This window comes from Falco punctatus (assembly GCF_963210335.1).
Source record: "Falco punctatus genome assembly, chromosome: 9".
Taxonomy (NCBI): domain Eukaryota; kingdom Metazoa; phylum Chordata; class Aves; order Falconiformes; family Falconidae; genus Falco; species Falco punctatus.
In genome coordinates this window covers 35,035,559-35,048,342 of record NC_137589.1, presented here as the reverse complement: position 1 = coordinate 35,048,342, position 12,784 = coordinate 35,035,559, and the positions used below count along the sequence as shown (strand labels likewise).

The 12,784-nt window shown below is 35.8% G+C and overlaps 1 protein-coding gene across 1 annotated transcript in view; it reads right to left on the bottom strand.

The window, feature by feature from the left end:
- Positions 1 to 12,784, bottom strand: part of NHLRC2 (NHL repeat containing 2) — a 37,248-nt gene that overhangs the window by 19,410 nt on the left and 5,054 nt on the right. Inside the window, exons 3-5 of the mRNA XM_080403292.1 lie at positions 7,961 to 8,416; positions 5,489 to 5,610; positions 3,565 to 3,694 (exon numbers count right to left, since the gene is read on the bottom strand). Of these exons, the coding sequence (XP_080259418.1) occupies positions 3,565 to 3,694; positions 5,489 to 5,610; positions 7,961 to 8,416 (708 nt within the window). The remainder of the gene's footprint in view (positions 1 to 3,564; positions 3,695 to 5,488; positions 5,611 to 7,960; positions 8,417 to 12,784) is intronic.

Genomic DNA, 12,784 nt, shown 5'->3' with positions numbered 1-12,784 from the left:
AGAGATGACAAGGAAGAATACTGTCTGCCTGAATCCCACCATGTGTTTTGTCTCCATTAACTCCCCTACCTTAGAGACATTTGAGCCAACATTCTTTTAAATGGTATTTCACAATCACTTAGCCTCTTTGCCTCAGACTTCACATCTGTATAAAATGGGGAAACAAAAGCCTATTATCTCACAGAATACTATGAGGATGCTTAAAAGCATGCTACTTTGTAGTATCTGTTCTGAGTATTAACTTATCTCTGCCCTCATAAACTTTTTTCTCTATATTTTTAATTTCACAACAAACTATACATTAGTATTTTAAAATGCAAACAATGAAGTTTTTAAATTGATCAATACATACTCTAAACTGTATGTAGCAGTAAACTCAAGAAATATAAATGATACAGATTTTTTTTTTCTCTTAAGAGGTAGCCTTTCCTTTTGAGACTTTGAAAAAGGTCAGCATAAGCTGTTCAATACTATCTAGTGTAGTACATAAACAGCTTAAACTTCTTTTTTTTTTTCCTCTCTTTCATGTTCTGGATAGCATGGCTTTGGACATTGAAAAGAAAATCACAGAAGGATCACTTGTTTAAAATCCATAAATCCATCTTCTGAAAAGAAAAAATGCCTCTTGTACACAGTTTAAGTTACACAGATCTGAGGAAAATGGGAAAGTGTGATGGTATTTCCCATATGCCACACCAGTTAACAAAAAACTCATAGATTTTGTAATAATGAACCAAAGTTTTTGAAGTATACATTACCTCCTGCAACTTGCACAGAGATACATACAAGCATACAGTAAAAATGGGCACTGCTGTATGGATGTGAACAAAAGTAATTTTTGAAATTCTCATCAATTACTCCATCCATCCAAAGGCATAGACATTGACATACCAGTTTTAATATACGGACAACAGGGTAGCTACTTGTAGAAGAGCACATCGAGAATCACCAACAGAAGGCTGGGTCTCTGCCCAGGACAGTGAAGATTCCCTACAACACTGTGCTCTGCATGCATTTACTGAACAACAAATGCATCCCATGATATACTGGATAGTAACAGAAGATCCCACCAGGCTCAAGCAATTTGCAGTAACAATACAATCTGACAAGCTCTGCTGCAGTGTTGACAAACTATTTTGATGTCTGGTAACAAACTTTAAGAAGTGACTGCAGCTCATGACAGCGTCTATGCTGTAAACACACTGCAGAGACAGTCCTGGTTCCTTGTGCTCTGGGACAAATTCCTGTTAGCATTCTACTAACTATAACCTTCCATTTTGACAACTCTCTCTGGATACAGTTTTCTAAAGAGTTTTATATAGCTATTACAATACCTTCCATTTTTCCTAGCTTACTTTACTCACACAAAACCGTAATGAACAAAATCTTCCAAAGAAACTGAAAGCCCACACCCCCCCTACACTCACCCCCCCATTTTATGTATTTGGCCTATTATCCTCTCAAAGAAGGAATTCAAATTGATTTAATCTCTTCATAACTGACAGGTTGTGTTGTATTTTGTAGAGATCTAAAGAGACAGCTGACTGGTAGGTTCTAATTTGAATATGAAAAAATCTATACTGGTCTGGCCAGAGTGCATTCAGAAGATCTGATTTTCATGTAAATACTTATAAAAATTCAGCAGTGTTGAACGGTGCAGATGACTAATCCTCTACAGGTGACTAATTCAGTGATTACTATGTTCATGTTGATAACAATCATATCAATTAACATTTAACAAGCAGAGCTCTCAAAATTATAAAGTATCAACAGATACTCAACTAATGGCAGAAGCAGATGAAAGCATCATGAAAAATGAAAAGTAAAATTATAGGATATTTTGAATAGTTCTGTTAATCAGCTTAAGTTTCTGAAGCACTGATGGGTTATTAGTCTCCTCCTTTGCTGATCTGTGAAACAGCTCTGCAATAACATCCCATGAAGATCAGCTTGCTGGTTCAAGACACCTTGAAAACTATGCCATCTAGTCACACAACGGTCTACTGGCTCACAAAAGGAAAATCAGATTGGATAAAGTTCAGCAGAAGTCACACCTTCATTAACAGCAACTCACACCCAGTGAGATTCTCTTTAAGGTCCTCTTTCTCTTACAAGTAGGATTCTATATGCTTAACACAGATTGTAAGGGTCATTAACAAAGCCTTTGAAAAAAGTGCCTTTTTTGTTTGTTTGTTTGTTTATTGATGTTGTTGTAGAAGACGTGTTACTAAAACTGTTAAATCTAAAAATTGTTGCTGGTTGCTTATTTAAGTCATCAAGGCTGCTGGTGGTACACTATCTATACTGACAACGTATTTGTACCAGAAGACTTTTATGCAATCAGCATTTCTGAACTAGCTTCAGGTTCCCTTAAAATTAATCCGAGTGTGTTTTCCTCCTTTGTAACTGATCCAAGACTGTAAGAAATGCTTCCAGGTCACTAAAGTGTTTTAATTTACTAATCTTGCAAGCATCTCTCATTTAAAGATATTAGACTTAAATAGTGCTACTTCCCCCCACCATTCATCTGCAGATTCAAGAAATCTCAATACTGGAAGTCAATTTTTATGCCTGAAATACTGACCCAAGGGTTTTACACCACATTAAAGCACTGTTCTGTCATTGTTAAGAAACTGGCACCCACAGATTCTGAATCAGGGGTCCTCAAACTTTTTAACCAGGGGGCCGGCGCGCGGATGAAGTGGCAGGCAGTCATCTGCGGCTGCTTGGTTTCCCCCCACAACCCCTGGTGGGGGGGTCGGGGGTGTCTGTAAATACCGGGGGCCGGATTGAGGACCCTGGGGGGCGGTATCCAGCCCGTGGGCTGTAGTTTGAGGACCCCTGTTCTAAATTATACTGAAATGGAAACACGAGAAAAGAGAGTACCAACTCACAGTTAGTAACAGTTGAAAGCACGGCAGTTATGTGATGTCAAGCTCAGGTGTGTAAAGTGAATCAGGAAAGCAAGCTACTTAAATCCTCAGAAGCTGATTTTTGCACCCTATTATGCAAAGATTTAATTTTTACCCCTTCACGCTTGCAAGGTTTTTTCTTAGGTATTCCTCTCCTATCTGATCAACTCTGTCATAATGTAGAGTCTAATGATTTCATGTCACCTAAACAGGAATAAACAGACATCTTCAACTAAAATTATTTTTATTTCCTAAATTCAAATATTTACAAGTGGTTAGACATGTCTGTATAGTCAAGGAAAGGAACTTCTAGACAAAGCTCACTTCCTGTAAAACATAGCTGCTTCTTAAGTGATTCTGGCATTAAGCGCTGGCCTAACAAAAGCAATCACAATTGCCTTTTGTATTTGGACCAGTCACATAACTTGATGGAAGAAAAATTCTTTTGTAGCAAGTAACAGTTCACATTTTTTCAGGATCCAAAGCAGAACTGCAGTTATCACTTGCAAATGAAACCACTGTTTTTCAGACTCGGTTGTAAAGTAAACCTGTACTTTTTCGTATCTCAGACTATCACCAAAACAGGAAAACATCTAGTAAACAGTCATGCATGTGTAAATATGAGATGTTAAAAGCTCAACTGATACAATACTTGAATTTCCAAAGACCACATCCCACGGAGAGCTGATAGGCTGTTCTTCTGCTTTTGCTCCACCTTCCTTATCAACACCTTGTATCCCAATGCCTGCAACCGTGGTCACCACCTCTAATTCCAGGTCAATCTACAAGAAGCAAAATTATATACACTGAATGTACAAAATTAACTTGATTGCAATTACAGATAATTCAAGCTAATATCAAAACTGGAGATTTTTTGCTGATAAATAAAGAACAAATTTCAGGTATTTGTTTATGTAGGAAAATAATTAATTTTACCACAACACTTCCCGATGTGTTGGTGGAGGGGAAGGGGGAAGCAGCAAGCAGCACGAAAAACATGTGCCTGGAATTTTCTTCCACATGCAAAAAACATTAACACTGCTCTGTAAAGGTTTGCTGAGCTGTTGTAGAAGAAAGCATCAAAATTTTCTAGAAAAATACTCAGACAATGGATGTGGATGTTTTATTTTAAACTTCTATAGGAATACAACATAAAAATTCAACTAGTGTAACACTATCATCCATTTCTAAATAACCTGTATAAAACGTTATTTTTGCAGTTCATTTCATGCCCTAGAGTAAATGTTTATATTTTATTTCATTTCTGCAACCTAAATCCCCTCTGGTTACTTTCTAAGTGACTTCCAATACCTCTCATGAATTTATTGTGAAGCTCATGTAAAAAGGGAGTCTTTCACACACAAAATTTTATAATCTGTAGCTAGACTCTTTTTGCAAGGCCCATGGCCTGCAGAAACATTTGAAAGTATGTCCTGTAGCTGTTGTATTACTTTAATTCTTGGATACCCTCATGGCACATTCAATGAGAGGGAATTATCATGAAAAATGCTGAAGTAGTACAACCCAGATCTTCAGACGTTTCTGAGCTGTCTTTGCTACCTGCAACACTTCATTTCCTGCAGTCCTTAGGCTACAGTGATGAGTATGACTAAGATAATGACCTAGATGCAAACTACTCATTTTTAGTAACATGTTTCTTTACCAACAGGGAGCTTGGGTCCTTTCCAGGATAAGACCTGGTAGCCAGCTACAGTGAATACAGTGCAGGGAGTTTGTGGACTAGTGCCTTTAAATAAAACACAATGAACATGGCTGACAGTACAAAGGCACGTTAACAGTACAAATTAGGGAAGGATGTACTTCCTCTGATCACAATTCAGACATACTGGTGAGGATCTGAGTACAAAATCTTTTCTGAGATGCATAAAATACTTAATAATGAGGCACTATTCTATTGCTTCAACAAACAACTTCCCATTATTCTAAATTTGACCTAATCAAATGTAAGATCCAATGACTATATAATCTGAAGCATAACACTCTTACATGATAAAACCTTGCAAACATTTAATCAAAAAAAATCCATATGCCGAGAATTCTGATATTAAAGCAGGTAACTGTACTTTAGATACTCAAACAGCTAACAGAAGTTTAGATATTCACTGAACCATCACAGTACAATAACTTTAGATAAGAATCTGATAGTACTGGAAGTAAAACAAAAACATTTTTTACTTCCAGTACTAAGAATAGATGTTTCTCGTAACAGGAAAGTAAGAGTCACCAGAAAAAAAAAAAAAAAAAAAAAAAAGAAAAATCAGTTATGCTAGAACAAGTAGTGCATTTCATTAATTTGAAAGGAAGCACAAAAGTATATGCAGCCCTTTAAAAAACAAACTGTGCAACAGCATTTGTTTATAAGATATTGGGCCAAATTTCCTTCCTGATGTTGAGGGTATTTGGAAAGTGGTCAATTTTCAACAGCATTTATTTATAAGATATTGGGCCAAATTTCCTTCCTGATGTTGAGGGTATTTGGAGAGTAGTCAGTTTTTACCTGTGTAAGTAGAATAAGGTATGAGATTAAATGCTGAAGTTCATTACAGAAAATATACCTTTCTAATTAGGTGATTTTCTGTATCAGCTACATAAATAACATTATTTTTTATAGCAATCCCTTGTGGCGAGTTGAAAGCTGCCTCTGAAAACCTTCCATCTCTCCTTCCACTGTTTGGACCTATAAATGAAACAAAGCAAACTTGAAAGTAATTGTAGAAAAGAAAAATATTATAAAGTGCGTACATTTAAACTCATAAGAGAATTACATATTCTAAGAGATGCTTTCACAGCACCTTCTAGAGTTTACATTATTAATACTTTGTGTAGTCTCATTTTAGTCACTGTGGTATGTAATTACAATAGACTGGTACTATGACGTTTTGAACTCATTCTCCACAACTCCTCTGCTTCTTCAACCTCATCTTCCAAAGAGAAGTCTTAATAGGGGTCTAAACTGTTCCTGTTCCCTTGCACTAAAGGTCAACAGCAACAACAGAAGACAGAAAAGAAAAATTAAATCTTTTTTTTTATTCCCAACTACATCAAAGCAAGCCAGCAGGAAAACCTTCAATTTCCGAAGTTCAACTCCATTTCAATGGTTTAGATTTTGATGTAATCACAAATTAAACTAATATTTGATTAGCAGCATTTTTTCATTAATAATAATAATTATGAAAAAGATGACATAGAACTAATTACAGAAAAGAACAGTGAGAATGATGAAGTGAGTCTTCTGCACAGAACAACCAAGAAATAGAAAGGAACATGATGTGAATATAACAGTATGAAGGTAAGCATATTTCAGAGGGAGTAACATTTAAAGTCATTAACAGTATGTGTCAGCAGAAGACATTTAGATATGAGTTATGTGTGCATCATGATTTATGATGCAAATATAGAAATTTCAACCTTTGTGTATGCCCACATTTATTACTGTATTATCAACTTCATTACATTACCTTCTGCCCACTGAATCATTCAACTGAGTCACTGAAATACACAGACTTTTACACCTACTGTCAGAAGACAATTTAGACCTTAACAACCACAAAGGACTGAGGTGCTGGTGTGTCAGATTCCAGTACCTCCCCTTGTAAGCGTTAGGGTGCACATCCCCAGGGAAGGGAATAGCACAGAGTGCCACAGAAGGGAGGGGTACCAGTTCAGAGGTTAGGACACTTCCCTCTGAATTGCTGTTTGATGACTATCCCAGAACACTAAAGGGTAGCTTGTCAGCAGAAACCTCATCTCACATATCAAACAGAAACCAAATTCTCACACTTCTGTCATAAGAAATCCTGTCTGCACTTCCCATAGGAGAAGGGTCTTAAGAGTAATGCCTGTATCAGGTTAACTTGTATAATTTGTCTATCCAATGCACTGTTACTTCAAATAGTGAGAAAGTTTCTTCCTTTATTTAAACAGCAGTGCCATTGATATTTTTATCAAGTTTGTAGGATCCTGTCATGGCACAGGCATCGGCCAATACCATACTAAGTAATACAGGACACTTCTGTGTACAGCTTCTGATTCTGAGACACAAATGAACTGCTGGTTTCAAAGATCTGGGGATTCAACCACTTCCTAAATCTGTTTACTACAGTTGCTTGTAAGTGGACTGTCCTAACAGCTATGTACTTGGTGCATTAAGATGTAACTTTCACCACTGTACCAATATAAAAAAAGAACAAGTCTGAAAGTTTCATTTATGAAAGAATAAAGCATGGAAATTTTCTTGATTTACATTGTAAAACAGAGAGTAATTTTACAAAAACAGTTAGAGTTTTTTAAAGCCTAAATGTTACTAACATAAACTTTGTAACAAATGTAACTAAATTTAAAACACTTAACTTTCACTGTTTTCATAACTTGTTTATATGGTACACCTTGTGTGTGAGAACACAGGCCTTTTCATATATACTAAGGCAACTTCATTTTCAGGTGCCTATGTACCAGTTTAATGCCACTGTTCTTAATAATTCTCCCCTTCTCTAAAAACCAGAAGGGAATCCTACAGAAGAACGTTCTTCATCAAGAGAAACCCGAAAACCAAACAATGACCAAATGAAAAAAACCACACCAAAACCCTCCCCACATACCACCACAATTCAACATTCATTTCTTCTATTTGAAAGGCAGGCACTACTGTCTTTTTTCTTTTCCCTACCTTGTTGCTGGATGTTATGTATGTCCTTCGATCTAAACCCATTTGCAACTCTTTCAGAAGAATACAAAATGTATTTTTTGTAATTCATATTGGATATCACATGATAATACAAACTTTAGTCAACAGAACAAAGCAGAAAAATTAGACATCTCAATCAACTGCATTAAGAGTCTCCCACTGATGGTACTATATATACTATATACCCCTCACATCCAGTAAAAGTGATTTTAGTAGAAAAATAATAATCTGGCAATGCTCATAAACTGCTAGGTCCTCTAAGAGAAGAATCAGCCTAGTAGGCCCAGCAAACATACTCTACTCCTAAACTAAAATTACTGTAATAATATTAATATACCCTTACCTCCAATAGTGTGTAGAATTTGTCCATTTTTTTGAGTAACCAAAATTCTATGATGTCCAGTGTCTGCTATTACAAGCCTTTCTCCTGAATTATCTACGGTCACTTTGCCAGGAAACAGCAGAGGAGAAGGTGGGAGGGAATCTCTGTATAGCTTTATTCCAATGCTGTTATCTTTGATTTGTCCCCTCTCCTTGTAGAATTTCAGCGTCATAGAAGTAAATAAAAACAACTTCTCTCTGTGTCCCTCTCCAACAAGGGAAAACAGCATATTTCCACGAGGCCCGAGAATGACCAGAGTTGGCCAGCAGGACACTTCTAGTTCATGCCACAGTGTTGCATCTGCATCATTTACTACAGGGTGGACAATATTATACCTCAAAACGGCACTTTTAATGTTATCCAGAACTTTTTCATTGGGGAATTTTGCTGAGTGGACACCAACAATAATAAGACCATCTGAAAGGAAAAATAAAGTCATGCATTGGAACATATTCGTATTTGAATAAAAAAAAGAAGTAAAAATGAGGCACAGTGATCTCACAATATGACTGACTGCTTTCCAGAAGGAGAAGACCTGAACAAACAAAAAGGAATTACATCGCAGTAGGAGCACAGATAGCTAGGTGTACAGAATACCAAAACTCTGAAATATTATTTCAGTAAAATTACTGAACTTGAGGACCATTACTTCCCCAGCTGGTTGAGATCTAGTATGTCATAAATTGTTCTTAGCTCCTGAACCTCTACATTCTAAGGTAGAAAATACATTAAAAATAATTTTGGGTAAGTTGTAGCAGGTCAACTGATACTTTCATTTTTTCCAGATGTTTATGATACCTTTTTGTCCTTTGATTCTTATACACAGCTATGGTGTTGTAGGAAATGAATTCTTTTCAACAGTTAACTAGGAATCACAAGTAAACACTGAACTCTCGAAGTCCCAAGTTACCTTGGCATATCTAACTCTAGATAAGCAGTGAAAAAATAAAGTATAAACTCTGAAATCATTACAGTATTCTAGATTTCAAATAAAAAGGCAGCACTGACAACTAAGACAAAATGACAAATACCACTTGTTACAAACCAGGCAGGCTTGAACGCTTTTTCTCACACACACACCACACCCAAAAAAACCCAAACCCACCAAAACAAAAACAACAAAAAAAAACCCCACAAAAACCAGAAAGAAAGAAAAAAAAGTCAGGAAAAGAGGAGGATTAAATCATTGATTTTTTCCCCTCTCCTTAAAATGTTTAACTTCATTTCTGTATTTGGTTAATAATGAAGAGTTTAGGTTTTCCCACAGCATGGATAATTGCACTTGAAATCCTGGAATGAAGGAATAAGTATAATGTAATATAATTCTGCTTATATACACTGCATACATAATACCAACCTTAAAATTGATCAAACACACATAATTGTGAGCTTCCTTGAATTGTTTGCTTATTTTCTTAGTTTTACAAAATTCAAACACAGAAATAAAAATCTATGGCTCAGACTTCAGCTGCTTTTCCCTTGTGATAAGAAATAAATCTACTTCCACCCCATTTAGATTATTATGTAAACAGCCCCTTCCTATGCAACAAAAAAAGAATGAAGAGCCTGCCTTCAGTCAGGCTGCTTTTCAGTACTTTCTAGGAGCAAAAATACAAGAGAGAAAGAAACCCCCCAAAGGGACCTGCATCCTTTTTCAGGGCTTTAAATTATGTTTCACTAGTATAATCTCCAACAAATGAAGTAAACTGCATATCACATCAATACCATACTTCATCTCACTTTGTATTTAAAAAATACTATTAACCATAAGCATAATCTTGTTATAGTCAAAGCAACTTATCAATTGTAACTGAAGTAAGAAAGGTAACAACAGTACCCATGCAGTCGTAGAAAGCCGCAATAATTTTAAACCACAACTATTAATCTAATGGAAATCCTTAGACACTAACCTTACTACTTATCCAAAAATCAATCATGCTTCTGGACAGTGCAAGTATTTTGTAACCACAAATAACAACTGGGACCTTTCTACCTTTGTCCAAGTGAAAGTTCTAAACTTTCACATGACCTTTTGTGTTACTTTGAGGACAGGAGTGAAATTAAATGGGCAAGGAAAATATCCTTAGAGTAGACACCCAATTTGAGTTAATTTTGCTGCAGTATTAGAAATTATTTTGACACAACAAAAAAAAAGTAGTTTCTCTTTTTTTTTTTCCACCCAGTCCAGTGGGGAAAAGTATTTATATATTTATTTAGCATTTATAAATGCTTTTATCAGTAGCATTCAATTATCTGTGGCATTTCCTTCCTTCCCACGTCACCAATGTCTACAGGTAGATTCCTTACAGTACCATATTTTTCCAGTAATACCAAAAAGCGAAGACTTGGAGTCTGTACAGGGTGGCATGGTGGCAAACTACTCCAATTCTAATGATGCTTATACTCTACAATATGAGTGTAGATCCTTGAAGAACTTCAAAAGGTTCTTAAATCAGAATAATTTGTGCTCAAATACTCGCTGCAATGCAAAACACTATATTGTGCTCCTACAGACAAAATAGGCTTGGTTGAAAAGCTACTGAAGTTAGATAAGCAGGATATACTCTAGTTATAAAGGGTAAAGGCAGATGTGCAATGTGCATCTCTAAGTAAGCAAGTTATGTTATTTGGTGCTTACTCTAATATTGTTACGCTTTACCCTAAACAACAGCCAATGGAAATAGCCCTTCTGAAAGGAAACTCATCTGGAAAAGGCAATTCTTTAAATAAATGTTTTCTCAGCAAAGCTTTAAGAAAACTTGAGAGTATGAACTGTTTCAGCTCCTTGTAGTAGCAGAAACAATTTTTAGAAGGCAATTTTGTTATTCAAATATAGCTATTTGTTACAACAGGAAGAGACTTCATCAGTTTATCACGAATCGAACCAAAACATAATCTAAATGTCTTCAGTCACCTTGCTAACAAATTTATTTCTCATCTTCTAGCTTCTCAGAGTTGCTAGAACAGTACTCCTCTTTACTCTAGTTTTTCTCTCTTTACTTTTCCAGTTGCAATTATCAAAATCCAGAATTAGTTCCCTGAGAAGGAAAGCCACCCACAGATAACTTTTTGCAGCTTGCATAATGCACCTTTCTCCTAATGAAAGAAAATAAATTTATTTATTTAGCAGTCTAACATTTTCATTTTTAATCCACACGAAGTGTACTTTTTTCCACAATAAGTCCACATATTTTATTTCATTTAGCATCAATTGTTAGATGCCACACAACAATTCATTCTAAACGGGAAGTTTATACATCAGATCATTACCGTTATTTGGCATTTACCACCTAATCCATTAAATGGCTTAACTATTTGTAAAACTTCAAGCAAATATGTAAAAATAAGATGCTTTTGTAGAACAGTCCAAAAGCCCTGCAGTTGCAGTCAGTGGAGTTTGCCATTGCAAGAACAGTGAAACCTGCCCTCTGCCAGTGAGGGCCTGAACCAGGGCCCCAAAAGTAACAACTACAACAACTGCACCCAAGGACATGGTTTGGAATGAAATGTGGTGTTTAATTTCATGCTTTTTCTCCTACCTTCACAGTAGAGGTGCAATCTGGCTACCTGGACATCTATGTTCTACCCTCACCTCTGGTTTTGTGGTAGAAATGTAAGAAAGGCAAATATTTCAGGTCTTAAATAGTTGTACTATTTGAGCTCGGATGAGTTTGTTTCCTTCTAAAAAAAATAATTTAATCTCAAGTTGTCTTTTTATTCAGTTACAGAGAAACAGAAAACTATTTTTTTCTTTTAGCCCTTCTCCTCAACCATAAAACAGTTAATGGAGAAGAACATAATCTTCAATGTGACAACAGGAAAGGGTAAATAAAGTGCTGCACAATGAAAGACTTGGTTGAATATAACAATTTCACAAATATAGAATTTAAAAAATCACTCTGATACAGCCTTTATCAATCCTATAGGTGCAGCATGTTTCAATATCAGACAGCTGAAGTTGTAGCATCATTCATTGTTTAACTCCAAACAGCAGGTCAAATATTTTAACTGTAACAGGATCAGCAGCAGTGCCTATGTTTGCCTTTCAAAAATACCATTAAAGCTAGAAAGACAATTCTATACTTAACACCTAAACAGCACAAGTAAATTAAAACATTCTCTCATGAAGAAAATTCTTGTGGAAACAGACGGATGCTATGCTGAGATAAAAGAATATGCACACCGTTTAAAACTTTCTTTGAAGGATTATAACAGAGCACAACACTGGATTTAAGCCAAGCTATTTCTGAATATTAAAAAGCACTCCCTCTTATAGAAGTCATTTCTGGACTGCTGATAACATGAACTGAATATGCACTGCGTTTTAAAATAACTTTCTGAATGCCACTTGAAATACAGAAATAGCACCACTGAAGATAGCAGTGAGAACATATCAGATAAAGATGTTAGGTGACATTTGATCCTATGGAAAGCAGTTTTCATTCTGAAACAGACCACCTGAAGTTCCAGACAACAGAACTATGTACATATGTACAATGATACATATAATGGTTTAGGATCACCCTAAAACTACAGTTCCTGGTGTTCAGACTTCTTGTGTCTGATGATCACACTGCTGAAGTTGCAACAGGCTCCATGTAAAAGGGCATTTGAACCACATAAGAAAAGTAATCAAGAGTACCAAAAACGTAAGCACACAATTTACAATCAAAAAAAGACATTATGTCAATACTGAGGTTTGTTCTTAGCTCTGCAGAAAAGTATAGGCAACATTCCTTCAAACATTCAATTAAAGATCCAAATGCATTATGAGAAAGATGCTTT